This window comes from Lytechinus pictus, chromosome 1 (genome assembly GCF_037042905.1).
Source record: "Lytechinus pictus isolate F3 Inbred chromosome 1, Lp3.0, whole genome shotgun sequence".
In the NCBI taxonomy this organism is placed as follows: Eukaryota; Metazoa; Echinodermata; class Echinoidea; order Temnopleuroida; family Toxopneustidae; genus Lytechinus; species Lytechinus pictus.
This window is the reverse complement of record NC_087245.1, coordinates 33747742-33762938: the sequence shown is the minus strand read 5'-3', so window position 1 is coordinate 33762938 and position 15197 is coordinate 33747742. Positions and strand designations below refer to the sequence as shown.

General features: G+C 37.8%; 1 protein-coding gene across 3 annotated transcripts in view; it reads right to left on the bottom strand.

The window, feature by feature from the left end:
• LOC129266156 (presequence protease, mitochondrial-like) overlaps positions 1–15197 on the bottom strand; it is a 53593-nt gene that overhangs the window by 9403 nt on the left and 28993 nt on the right. For all 3 annotated transcript variants that reach the window (XR_010293872.1, XM_064100869.1, XM_064100880.1), the window contains exons 11-19: positions 9693–9806; positions 7721–7817; positions 6722–6995; positions 5927–6043; positions 5237–5366; positions 4257–4377; positions 2381–2457; positions 1039–1204; positions 530–630 (exon numbers count right to left, since the gene is read on the bottom strand). Coding sequence is in view for 2 of the 3 variants with exons in the window: in XM_064100869.1 (XP_063956939.1) it covers positions 530–630; positions 1039–1204; positions 2381–2457; positions 4257–4377; positions 5237–5366; positions 5927–6043; positions 6722–6995; positions 7721–7817; positions 9693–9806 (1197 nt within the window). In the remaining variant the exon portion in view is untranslated. The remainder of the gene's footprint in view (positions 1–529; positions 631–1038; positions 1205–2380; positions 2458–4256; positions 4378–5236; positions 5367–5926; positions 6044–6721; positions 6996–7720; positions 7818–9692; positions 9807–15197) is intronic.

Here is a 15197-nt window from a genome sequence, read left to right as displayed (position 1 = left end):
ATTGAAGAATTTCCCCGCAAAGGGTATGGGACATGTTCAGATACTTCGCTTTTCATGAACTCTGATCTAAATTTGGCGCTTGACTGAACAGCTAAATATAACCCAAACATTTTAGTCAGTGCTCAATGTACATGCAACAGAACATTTTACATTCAAACTATTAGAACTTGTTTGGGGATAAACTCTTTCTTGAACATTAAATCGGCATGTCCATTCAGACAAAAATAATATATGCAAAGATGAAAGGGAAAATTCAATTTCAAACAATCATAATGCTGAAAATTTCATGAAATCAGATGTGAAATTTCAACAAACAATCATAAGATAGCCGCGGAACGGTTTACAAAGAAGGGGGGGGGGGTGACCATGCAAAAAATCACAATCCTAAATTGTGATTTTAATTTTTTTTACACAGCTTCCGTGGCCCCTGAGATATAAAGAGTGCACTAAAGAGTATTAACATTTTGAATTCTATAATTTCAGAATACACTGTAGATTTGAAATATTGTCTAAGTTCCAAAGCAGTTACCTCATGTTGGTCTTGTTGAGTACTAAAGATGCGATAGTGCGAAGGTTGGCTAAGACTGGATCCAGGTTCTCGGACTCAGCGAGTCCTTTTAAAAATGATACCTACAATTTGTACAGAAATAAAGAGAATTGCTAGTTTGAGTACTTCATACAGAATAACATGATTATAAAGACATTTGCCAAGCTACATGTACAGTATAAGTCTTGATTTTAGACTTCAAAATATGAACTGAAATGTACTTTGACTTTACCATGGAGCATTTATGATATTTATTTATCTTCATATGTGCTATACAAGACTCTTTTTTTTATCATAATCATTAGTATTTAATCATAATTATTCAGAGTAAATTCTAGGTTGGGCTGAACAAGTTTGACCTAAACATTATTCTACAGGAAAAAAAGCAAACATGTTACTCTCGATAGGTTTGTGAGAAACAATGCTGTATGTACACATACAATTCAACAGCTCAACAGCTGACAAAATCTGTAGAAGGACACCTTAAGTACCTGGGTCATTCCTCCTGCTATCTCATGGAGCCTGCCAGAGGGCGACAGACTACTACCAGCTCGTTTCATGGCAAAGGCATGTCCCATGTGTGTGATAGAGTTGGCTATTTCTGCTGCTTCCATCCGTACCAAGGTAGCCAATCGATCCAGGTCATTCAGCCTTGGGCTAAAAAAATTTAAAATGAAAATATATATCTTTTATGAACCAAGACTCTTTAGGGAATAAGTATACCTCTATTAATATGGAAAATGAATTTCCACTTTGTCTAAGCCCTCTGGCCCGTATTCTGAAGTCCGTTTTAACTTGACCATGGTCCAGCTCTGTGCTAAAATTACAGGAAGCTGAAAATGTCAAATTATTTCTTTACATAGTATATTTCTTATGGTTTCTGCTCTCTTTCCTAGTTCTATAATGGTGACAATTATCTTTCCCAGAGTGTCAAATGAGCCTATAAATCAAACCTCTTCTGTTAGATATTCATATTACAATGGGCTATCCATAGTTTACCACAACTTTAGAACAGAGTTAGATTAAACCTGACTTCAGAATATGGGCTGATTTTTATCTACTTTCTGTTTGGTCTCATCCTACACAGTCTAATCCTAGATCCTTTTTAACCAGTCTGTCTACTTACCATGAAGTCCAATTGCCACTTTAATAGCCCATTTGAGATTTTGTTCAATTTTCAGTCCGGCTATACCCGTTTCGTTATATATCCGCTTGGTCTATTGTCATTATTATTTGTTTTGATGTCACCTGTGCCTGGGAGGCAAAAAGCGTACTGAATCACTATGACCCACAGGTCTCTCATCCCAATGTAATTGATTAGGGGGGGAAGAAGGTGGACCACTATAACGGGGTTCCCCCTACTCTTAATCAAATAAAGCAGTGAGTTCTTAACGTGCAAAGGTGGTGTTATCTTCTGTAAAATAGCCTGCATCGACGGAACAGAGGAGGGACAGGTATGCAATGCGGGCTTCAGTCATCTGCCCAGGGTGGACTCGAACCCACAAACTTTGGTTCGACAGGCAGACGCTTTACCAACTGATCCAACTCGCTCCCTCTAACAAATAGGCTATATAGTTATATGAACTATTTAAGAACCTAATTTCCATTCGACAAAATCACCCAAAATACATAGGCATAGTGGAAATTAGTAAAAACTGGGTGATAGACAACATGAGAACTGGACAAATTATTAGACCAAATGTAGTGAAATCCAAACTGCAAGTTTACCAAATTGATATAGACAAATTGGGTTTAGCCCATGTGGTATTAGACTATCAGAGAACAAGGCCAACTACATGTAGATAAAGTGAATATTATGGGGACTACACTAACCTTGTGAATACTCCGAGAAGAAGATCAAACATATCTGGCAAATTCCTGTCCAAACAGAAGGAGAATAGGCTGATACCCTGCAAAAATGAAAAAACAGAAGTCCAGACCTCAATTCCAAATGTAATAACTACATCCATCTTCGTTCTACAAAAGAAATGTTATTCACAATATATTGTACTGACATCTAACAATAACAACAACAACGATAATAATAACAGTAAATATAGGGTATTTATATATATAATAAGTACATATCCATCTCATTAGGTGCTCATGTATATAACCCTGGCTTACCTAGTCAACAGATTTCGGTGTTCACAGATTCTTGAGGAATTAGTCCCTACTCTCACCCATTTACTTCACATGGGTTGAGTGCAACACATTGTGGATAAATTTCTTGCAAAAGGAAATTACGCCATGGCTGGGATTTCAAACCCACAAACCTCTGTTTCAAAGGCCAGGGTTCAAACCACCAGACCACACTGCTCCACATCTACATGCATACAGAAAAGTGAAATAATAGTGTGCTTTCTCATGGTTAGTTTCCTAATTTAGGATATGACTTTTCATCGCTTGTTTCTCAAAATGTATGTTTTTTTTAATGATATTCTTTTCTTTGGACTAGACCGAGTCCTCGAGATGAAATAGGCAGTCTACACAAGAATGCAGTTGCCACCACTGTCATATTTTCAAAGTACAGCATTTTCTGAGCTGCCCTCAAACTTTTGAAATTTTGAGATACAAGTATGAACACCCCAGCAGAATATTGTTGAAAAACAGACCCCTTGTCTAATGAGCAGTCCAAAATCAATACCCCAATTTTCAACAAGGAGAATGAAGTGCTATTTTGTATCAAGCTCTTCAAATATACAAAACACATTCGTAAGGAGTGATGTAACAGAGATTCTTTTAGAAAACCAGTATTTCTCTCTCAACAAATGTCATCAAAGCTTGATAATCCAAAATTACAGTTAATCAGTAAATCTGTATGCACAGCTCTATGATAACCCACTGATTTCCACCAAAAAATGTTTTTTAATATCAAATTACAATTTATAAAAAAAACAAGTTAGCACAACAACAAAACATCTGTCAATGATTGCACGATTCAAAATTGCTAGCTCAGCAGCCACCCATGGTGCCCACATACAACTACACGCTAGGTTGAGAAAGTTCCTGTAATTTGCTATTTGCTCTCACCCTGCAAGAATACCTGCAACCTTGGAAAAAACCCTGTGAAAATTCTCAAAATTCTGACAATAACCAACTGTTAAGCGGGTATATTCATTTGGGAATATGACAAGTACTTTGCTTTTACACTGCCAAAAATACCTGGTATTTTCTGATCTGGGTAGATCAGAGTTAATTCCTGATAAGGTAATACCTTACAACCCGACTGGTCTACGACTAGCTTGCGACTGAGTGAGGGGAGATGTGATGTCACAGCTCTTGTCAGCTTGAGAGTCGCAGACCGGTCAGAGACAAGTCGCAAGGAAAATTGTAAGGATTTGACATGTCGAATCCTTATGACTGAATTGCAAGCTCAATCCAACTTCCAGCCAATCAGACAGCAGAGTTGCAAGATGCATATGTGATATACAACGCGCATACGCTGTAGTCAGTGCCATTTTCTCAGCTGCTATGGCAAAAAGCAAAAAGTGCATTCGTGAGTCGCAGACAGCATGGTAGTCAGATGGTCGGATCGCAAGGTGTGCAGTGTCAAGGCTTATGACTATCTTGCGATTCATCTCTACTCACTCAGTCGCAAGCCAGTTGTAGACCAGTCGGGTCATAAGGTGTGCGGTGGCCTTTAGAGGTGGTCTGAATACACCCAGTGTTAATCAGTTCCATCCCCCTTTACATGTACATTAATTACCTGTTCATACTGCATGATATCGCTGTGATATTGAGCTATGTGTCTTGATGTTGTGATTCCGCCAGTCTTTAATTCTTCCTTCTGAGCAAACTCAATAAAATCCAGCTCTCCTGCACCCATCCTGCGACATTGAAGGACATTAATAAGTTATGTCACTCGATAATTACATTTCTTCTGAGCAAACTCAATGAAATCTAGCTCTCCTGCACATATGGATACCAGACATAACTCATAGAACCTCAAAAAGCTGGGAATACTGTTACTCAAACTTTCTCCTGCATGCATCCTATGTCATTCAAACACATAAATTAGCTATTTCATTCTAAAGCACAAAGATGATTTTAAAGCTAAGTCCACAAAAACAAAAATGTCTTCTTTCTGTCCAAACTATAAAACCTAATGATACTACGACACTAGCACGATTTCAGAGACCGACTAGTTTGCACATCATGCCCTATTGCGCCATCTTGTGAAGTACACTGGCATACTTGGCACACATTTTACAAGTTCACGAATGGTTCATGGCTAGCCATTGGCTATTCCTTACAAGTTAAAAACTTTCTTATGACTAGCTCATTAATAAATTACGCATAATTCCCCAAAGTCTCAGAATTGCTTGTCAAACACTCATATGCATGCACACACAGGGGTACCATGTACATCAAGTACAAGGATTTATCAGACTGCTTTCGCACAACATTGCGGATCTACAGGTAAGCTCCATCATTTTTAATTGATCACAAAATTAAAAACCTGAGCATTATTTGTTGTAAAAGAAAATGGATCCCAGTATGGAAAGTATATAAAACCACTCTAAATTCAACTATAAAAGCATTAAAGGAAAGCTGAAAAAAAAAAAAAAAAAAATATTCTGAAAAAAATTGAAACACAATCTAGGGCTTTAGTACTGGCCAGGGGTGGAAGGAGACTTATTCGCAACTTAAAGATGCCTTGATTATGAATAGTTTGATAATACTCACTTTGTGATGACATTGCAGAAGAGAGGCAGGTAGATTTGGAGGTTATCTGGAATGTTGTCGGGTGTGAACAGGGCCCGAAAGTACGTAATCCCATTGATTGGCTGCTCACACAACTGCGTGTGAACACCACCTGCATGGGAAAGATGCAAATACAAAAACCAAAACAGTTCACATGTGACCTGCCACCCAAAAAAAGTTTATGTAAATAAAAAAGAGAAAAATCAAACAATCATGACACTAAGAATTGCCTGGACAATATGAATACACACAGGTTAGAAATATGCAAAAAATCTCTCTATTAACACAGGGAATTTTAAAAGAAAGAGTCAAAATTAAATTTGTGATGTCTTTGTTTCTCAAAATAAAGAAAGATCTTTACAAAAAATGGCTCATCATTAATGTAATCAATTGTCAATTATTTTGAATAGAAATCAAACCTTTTTTCCACATGATTGATTTCACATGATTCTCAAATCACTAAAATTTCTTGCATATAAAAAGATGGGATGCAATTAGAAGGTGATGAACATGATTGTTTCATTTTCATTTTCTAAAGCTAATTTTGTATTCATCATGGTGATAATCTAATCATCTAAAAATGTTGTGCTTGAAGAAAATATTTAGATTGCATACATGAAAGCGTTTGGTAATAGGATACACTTCCATACTCGTTTGATTTAGTTTTCTCACCTATATTCCTCAATTCAACAGCAGTTCTTTTGACCTGTGCATCGATGTCACTGATCTTCAAGCTGGGTAAGCAGGTTATGTCTTCCTCTCTCTCCTGTTCTTCAGCCAATTCTAAGCCTATTAATGAGAGTTACAAAGATGCCCCATTGAATGTTATGCAGAGGGGGAGACATACCTTTAAGGAGAGGGTGACCTATATATCTATTCAAATATACCGGTATTTTGACAGGATAGTAAGATCAGAATGAGACACAGTTTTTTTATCTTGGTCCTGTATAAGGCATTGTGCTGACTAGTCCCCCTGCCCCCTTTGTTAGAGAGCAATCAGTGTAATTTTGACAACAATTTCAGAACTGAGCAGACTAGAATCATATGAGAGCGAAGTTGGCTCAGTCGGTAAAGTGTCTGCCCGTCAAACCAAATATCGTGGGTTCGAGTCCACCCTGGGCGAATGACTGAAGCCAGTGCCTTGTGTGTAAACGTCTCTCCCCTGTTTCATAGACGCAGGCTATATTACAGTGGAAAACACTCCATCCCTCGGATAGGACGTAAAAATTGAGGCCCCGTGTAGAGGAGAGTCACCACATTTGCACGTTAAGAACCCACTGCACTATTCGAATAAGAGTAGGAGGAAACCCCGGTGTAGTGGTCCACCTGCATTCCAACCAGTTATATCGGGAGGAGAGACCTGCAGGTCACAGTTCTGTGTGCGCGCCCTTCTACGCGACCCAGATTGGCTGGCTCCTCCAAAAATGAGCCTTTGAATGTCTTTGACCATCTCCATCACCATCTTACCTCTGTGGTATATATCCTTCTTGTCAGCCTCTGTTAATCTTGCAACCATCCCATCTAGTTTCTCTTTCTCTTCCCTCTCCTGTTCCTCCACATAATCCTCCTTGGGTTTCATGGTAAGCCACAATTTATGCTGGTTGTCCTGGAAGTATTCCTTGACCTTTAACTGCAGGTAATTGGGGTCGGCGGCCATCTTGGCTTTGAAGCTATCAACAAGCTGATTGACCTTTAGGTTGGTTGATGGGTCGTTGCCATGGTTCCAACTGGGCATGACGGCCTAAATTTCATCAATTTGGTTGAAAGGCTCTTTAATTCATGGTTAGTGCTTTGTTTGCTTTATCCAACTATTTATCATGTTTGCAAGGTTACAAGTATTATACATTTATATCAATTGAAGGTATCAATATCCCAAAATCATAGAAACCTCATTTTGCATAAAAACCATCAAGTTTGCTGTGATTCAAAAGTATACCCTCCTGATTCATGTAAAAAAAAAGTTTGTCCAAATATCCTGTCAACGACCAAAATATTTTGAATCATAAAAAGAAAAATCAGATAGACCGATCCCCGCACTGGAATGAACTAATAGACACTCTCACACTAAACAAATATTATTGTGCATGAATGTACAGGAGTTTTAAACTTTGTTGTAAACCACTTTTTTAACATGGAATGGTCTGAAAATAAGGATTTCTTCTTTGTATACGTAAAGTTAGCCAGATAAGTTTTTAATGTGCAATTTCTCATGAAAGCTACAATTCTCATTTTCACAAAGAATAACAGTTGACAAAAATATTCAATGGCCACTAAACATGTGTCAAATTGAGATGCTAGAAGATACTCGAGCAATGTCATCTAATTCACACTGTTGACCCTTTATCAAAACTTCAGACAGACTTTGAGCCAAGGTACGATGTAGTACATGTATACCTTGTGAAATAGATACTGTTGCCATCAACATCTATTTTACAGGAAGACAGGAAGAGATAAAGGAGTACTTACAGCAGCTACACCAAGGCCAAAATGAGTGGATTGATGTTTGTTAGAGAGCTCTATCTTATGAAGGATGGCCTCAATTCTTTCAGCTTCAAACCCCTTCCTAGTTACAAGAAGAATGGTGATACATAATAGTAATAATAATAATAAAACGCATATCTAAAACTAAATTCTCTATGTGCTCTATTACACATCTACAAGAGCTACAATAATGACTTAATAGTTGCTTAAATGCATTTATACATCTAAATAACAAAACAGCATACATATAATATTAGGAATTAAAAAGGTGGGCGTTTTAGAGTTTATTAAACTGAGAATGGCAAGATATACGTCTTAGAAGAACATAGTGCTGGTGCTGAAAATGCAAATGCTTGGTTACCAGATGTTTGTAGATTATTAAACTGGATGTAAAGCTTGATTGTTTAATTAAAGTGTATATATCTATGCACTTCATAATATAAACACCATCAATGCTTATCAAAGGTTCCATATGGACATTTGTTGAGGAGGGTGCTTGGGTTTCGAGGAGGCTGGTCGGAGGGAAAGTGGGCAAACAAAGAAAACATGGTCGGAGCAAGTGGTGGAGAAGAGTAGGAGGGTTGGGTTGAGGGAGGAACATGCACTGAATATGTTAAAGAGGAGGGAGGGAGTGAGGGTGATCCCTGTGAGTCTGAGCTGAATCCGGCCACTCACATAGTCAGGGACTTAACCAAATTCAAACCTGTACAACAACAACAACAACAACTGCTGCTGCTGCTGCTGCTGCTGCTGCTGCTGCTGCTGCTGCTGCTGCTGCTGCTGCTGCTGCTGCTGCTGCTGCTGCTGCTGCTGCTGCTGCTGCTGCTGCTGCTGCTGCTGCTGCTGCTGCTGCTGCTGCTGCTGCTGCTGCTGCTGCTGCTGCTGCTGCTGCTGCTGCTGCTGCTGCTGCTGCTGCTACTACTACTACTACTGCTGCTACTACTACTGCTACTACGACTACTACCACTATACTACTACTACTACTACTACTACTGGTACTACTACTACTGCTGCTGCTGCTGCTGCTGCTGCTGCTGCTGCTGCTGCTGCTGCTGCTGCTGCTACTACTACTACTACTACTACTACTACTACTACTACTACTACTACTAACTACTACTACTACTACTACAACTACTACTACTACTACTGGTACTACTACTACTACTACTGCTACTACTACTACTACTACTACGACTACTACTACTAATACTACTACTACTACTACTACTACTACTGCTGCTGCTGCTGCTGCTGCTGCTGCTGCTGCTGCTGCTGCTACTACTACTACTACTACTACTACTACTACTACTACTACTAACTACTACCTACTACTACTACTACTACAACTACTACTACTACTACTGGTACTACTACTACTACTACTGCTACTACTACTACTACTACTACGACTACTACTACTAATACTACTACTACTACTACTACTACTACTACTACTACTACTGCTGCTGCTGCTGCTGCTACTACTACTTCTACCACCACTTAAACTAGAATTTTGAAGAAAGTAAAATTGATGCTGAAAGAATATCAATTGCTTTCCTTTCTGGATTCTTATAAGAGATAAATTTTGAACTGAAAGCAAAAAGATGACATTATACAATAAATGTGATGCACATCATTCAAGTACACTTAAATTTTTCACATCATTTCTACTAAAAAAATCAAAAGGCGGGTGAACACCAAGTTCGGCAACTTTAATGGGATTGGATGTTGGCCTCTCTGTAAATTAATTATTTGCAAATCAAACAAATATTGTACGATCAATTGGCTTTAATATATTTGCGACACAAATGGAAGAGGAAGTCTCACAAAATCTCAAGTTCACAAAACAAAAAGGCATCATGTATATAGTTGGAAGGCAAGATGCAAAATATGGTATATTTCTAGCAATCAATCTCTTTTGATCTATAGGTACACTGACAAATAGGCTAGTTCATACCTGATAACTTTTGCTATGGTGTCTTCAATTATCTTTTTTACTTTGTCCACATCTTCTTCAGCTAATCCTCGAAGGCCAATACTGAATGTTGAGTCTCTCGTTTGACTGCTGTACCTGGAAATTACACACAGAAGTATGAAAAGTTTTAACTAAACATACTTTAAATATTATAGCTCCATGGAACTTGAAGGGTGATTATGATTAAGTTGTTTTACGCAGATTTCAGGTGAAAAATAATTCTTAATTTAGCTATGTATATTGTCTCTTTATTGACTAAGGTACAATAATGAATGAATGACTTAGTACAAGAAGCATGCTTGTTGCTATTATAGTTTAAGTCCATTAGTTATTTGAATGAACCACAGAGTAAATAAATGAGTCCACTATTTTATCACATTAACCCTAAAACTGCAAGGGGGGGTTAATTAACCCCCCCTCAACATTTTCGGTGACCATTCCACTGCGCGAATTTTTTGACCGCGCTGCTTGCTGACTTTATTTTGAAGTCTTGCATATCTTGCATATCTTTTGTGACTAAATTTATGATGCCCAGGTATGCGGATAAAAATTTATGCAACATTACGTATTAAAGGTAAATGCTAGTTTTGGTAACGATATCAAAATGAGTTCGTACATAATCCAATGAAATGACCACCAAAGTGTCTGTTTGTATAAATAAAACGCATGTGCCAAAGGATTCTGGAGGAAATTGTGTAATTGCTGAGAAATCAGCAAATAAGCACAGGATTCGGGTAGAGCGTCGGGCCCGACGCTCAAAGCAATAATTATACACTGTCCCACGTGCACTTATCTGTGTTGGGGAAGTTCAGTCTGAACATTTTTCAGCGTAGATTTCAAGATTTCACAAAGTTCAGTTTATGTAACTGTACCAGATCTAGATCCTCGATGATATACTGACAATTAAGCCTGGTTTTACAGACTTTCTCATGAAATCAGTGTTTACTGCAACTACTGGAATTTCTCTTATGTCAGACCAAAAACCAAAACATAATTTTTATACAAAATCAATGTAAATTGTGTTTTCTCATGTTATTCATAAAGATATGATTACTTTTACTTTCATCAGCTGAAATAAATTGATTTTCGCATAATTATGGTTAAAGAAGATTCTGCTATACATGTAATGTACATGTCAATTAGGCAAAACCCCCCCCCCCCAAAGAAATACATAAGATATTCATAACACAATAAAATACATAAAAAATTCATTTTGAAACCAGGTTTTTTTCATCTGTAATTGTTAGCAATGGTATAAAGAATATTAACACAACAAGTGGAATGCCTCTGGCCGTCTCACCTGCATCACGCGATTCAATATAGCAGCAGTGCTGATTTTGAAAACTACTATAACTCGCACAAGATGTTCAGTGATACTTGGTTACTCGTATTTCCACGTTTTATGAATTAGACCAATACACTTATAGAGATATGATGGCAATTCAACAAATACCCCCAACGTGGCCAAAGTTCTTTGACCTTACATGACCTTTGACCTTGATCATGTGACCTGAAACTCGCACAGGATGTTCAGTGATACTTGATTACTCTTATGTCCAAGTTTTATGAACTAGACCAACACACTTTCAAATTTATGGCTGTAATTCAACAAATACCCCAATTTGGCCAAAGTTCATTGACCCTAAATGACCTTTGACCTTGATCATGTGACCTGAAACTTGCACAGGATGTTCAGTAATACTTGATTACTATTATGTCCAAGTTTCATGAATCAGATCCATAAACTATCAAAGTTATGATGGTAATTCAACAGATACCCCCAATTCGGCCAAAGTTCATTGACCCTAAATGACCTTTGACCTTGGTCATGTGACCTGAAACTTGCACAGGATGTTCAGTAATACTTGATTACTATTATGTCCAAGTTTCATGAATCAGATCCATAAACTTTCAAAGTTATGATGGTAATTCAACAGATACCCCCAATTCGGCCAAAGTTCATTGACCCTAAATGACCTTTGACCTTGGTCATGTGACATGAAACTCAGGCAGGATGTTCAGTAATACTTGATTACCTTATGGCCAAGTTTCATGAACTAGGTCCATATACTTTCTAAGTTATGCTGTCATTTCAAAAACTTAACCTCAGGTTAAGATTTGGTGTTGATGCCGCCGCCGCCGTCGCCGTCGGAAAAGCGGCGCCTATAGTCTCACTCTGCTATGCAGGTGAGACAAAAATGAGCATTCTATGAGTTTTTTTATAGCGAATTAGAGAAAAAAGTATGATTTAAGCATAAATTAGCATAATTAATTAATATCAAGATATTTTGGGAAAATTACATGTATCCATACAGCCTTGTACATGTACATTACATCCCACACTATCATCATACCAATTTTCACGGCATTCATGAGAGCAGGGCACGTGATCTCATGGGGGGGGGGGGGTTGATTCAACCCCCCCCCCCCACGGCCAACACCCAACAAAGCCTGGCCTGGTTAGGGTGTATCATAATGTAGTAGACACACAGCGGTGGAGCCCGTATAAATTGAGCACCCTATAAAAAAATTGGGCATTTACTATTCATTCTTTGTTTAACCCTTTGCGTGCGACGGGCTTCCACAGAAGCCCAGCGAGTCGTTCACTTAGCTACGACGGGCTTCTACAGAAGCCGAGATTTTTTTGGTCTAATTCGAAGAAGTTTTTTAGCTTTTTCGTAATTGTAATGTACTAAAACCTCTGCCACTATTTCCTTTATAAACCTATTTCGATAATAAACTGAAAAAAATATACAGCTACGTGGGGAAAAATCCCGAAAATAGGAAATCATTTCAACTTTACTCGATTTTTTCGTTGGATTCAGACGGGGACAAATAAATTTGGTGACGAGCACGTACGCGCGCGCAAAAGGCCTGATCACGTGATTTGTTCGGATCACGTGATTTGATCCACATCGTACACTAACATCTTTTCTGCAAGAACGTCACGTAATAAGCTACGCGTTTATTCACCATTTTCGTCTTATTATTTGTTTCATCAAGGAGATTTCACTCTAGAATGATATCTCCTCGGTTTCATCGATCGATTGTATTTTCAGAAAAACAAAAAAGCTTGTACGAGAGTAATGTCTTAGTACTTTGAGCTGATCTCGGTGCACTTTTGAACTTTTTCACTCCCCATAATATAATCATCTCTCTTCTTCTCATTATTTTTGTCTACTATTCTGTAAAAAAAAAGAGAAAAGGAAGCAGTTTAGCGCACCATTCATCTTATGCTCTTTTCAAAAGGGAAACGTCCATGTTTTTCATGATATCCGCACTACCCGAACAAAAGAATGTCAGGGCGGCCACTCGAACAAATTCTTCCGAAAAGAGCAGGATACAGATGGTCAACACCCCGAACAAAAGGAAGATTAGTGTTTATCGAGAGGATGACTTATTGAATGCTTTTCGCACTTAGCAATACAAAAAGCTTTTATGAATACTTTTTATTTTATTTCGATTAACATACCGGAACTAAAAGCAACAAACTTTGTCTCATTTACCAACAACACGTAGGTGCTTATGACATCCGTCAGTGATTCAAAGCGCTTCCCCTTGGTTATGATGCATATAAAGGATGAAAGAAGAACCATTTTGGGAAATTATAGAAAAAAAATGTTCAGATGTCACGGAGAACGAGAGAGAATGAGAGACAGAGATAAAAGGGTTAATAGACAAGTGCGCTTTGCTAAAATCCATGAATATCCACTTAAACGAATAACAACATGACTTTATTTTTGGTTATAGATTACTAAAAAAAATCCCACAACGTTTGTTTGTCGCAACTCGGTCCTCAGACCCTTGTCAAACTGGTGACTTTTTATTATTATTCTTCTTTGACATACCCCTTCCCCCTCCAGATAGAAATGTTCTGACCTGCACTCTAATATTACTTGTTTGTCTCCTCTCTCCGATTTTCTGTTTTTTTTCTTCCAATTTCTTTTTTTTTTAACCGGCGAAAAGCGTGGTAGAATAGATTCATTTAGAAAAAAAAATCCGACCCACCCGTTTTTGTTCCCGTTACTGCAAACAAACATTTGGGTCACTTACCCTGGTTAGCATCAAAACCAAAATATATGATTTCTTACATAAAAAAAACAGGGGCCGCTGAGCGTTTTTGATAATGGAGGGGTTGAGCGGATAGTTGGAGGGAGTAGACCGGCCAAAAGAAAAATTACAAATTTATATAGACTTCGGATTTTTTGTACATGTTGCTGAAGGGGTGAGGATTGAAACTTCGTACCAACTCCGCCGCTTCTGTACTATTAGATTGAACGATTACAACGATAGAGGCAAAAATGAATTCTATTATAATAATAATAATATGCAACATTTATATAGCGCTTAATACAAATGTTTCTAAGCGCTGCATACTATTACTATTATGATTTGTTTTAATGATTTATTTATTACCATGATTACTGCATGTGTTTTTGGTTGTGAAATCAAGGAGACAAATAAAAAATAGAACAAAACGAAAGAACAAATAAAAAACACTTTTAATTGCAGATGTTATAATTTATTCAAGAAAAAATTATTTCTCTTACTTTTAGTAGTTGCTAGCATGGCTCTTTTTGAGGGAAAAGTAAGATAAAGAAAGAAACGTAGAAAGTGACAAGGAGAGAGTCGGGAGGTATGATTTCAGACTTACAATTTTAGTCACTCTTACTCGTGTAACTTTGAAATAATTTCAGGATATTACAAATCGAATACTGGTGAGCAAACTTCAGAAAGAAAATTATTTTACTATTACAATAGCTGCGTGGCAAATCAAATTAAATGAGACATATAATTTACGAAAAAATCTTTTTAAAAATGACTTTTAGTGAAAGATGGAGGCCTCTGTCTTGCCATATCCCTAAGCCCCAAGTTCACAAAAAATAGATTAGTCGTGCATTTTCTTTTGCGATAGATATCTACCCACGTTATTGAAAATGGAAGATGATATAGAATTTATTGTGAAATGACAGTTACAATAGTAGTTTTAAAAGGTTTTTTGGGACTTTTTTGAGAATCTGGGAGAAACCCCCCCCCCCCCTCCCCTAAATTTTCGACATGATGGCCACGATGCAATAGGATGAGAGGCTCACAAATGCAACAATCTCCGATCAATACAAGTTGGCAAAATGGAGGCATATTCTCGGAACAATTTCCGATGAAGAGAGAGAAAGAGAGAGAGAGAGAGGGGGGGGGGTTAGAAGTAATGTAAAATGACAGGTACCGAGAAGAAATAAATCAGAGAGAATGGATAGAGGGGGATGGGGCGGGTATATACCTCGTAATCCAAATCGGGGAGAAGGAAGACGATACATATAAATGAGAAGAACTAAGAGGAAAAAAGGTGTAGACGGGAGGGGATATAGAAATACTTTAGATATAGGAAAGGGAATGAAAGCGGTAGATAATACATTCTGTTACAGGTTAGAAACCAGGGAAAGGAAAAACGAAAAAAAAAATGCCTTGGTACCGTTTTTCAATACATGT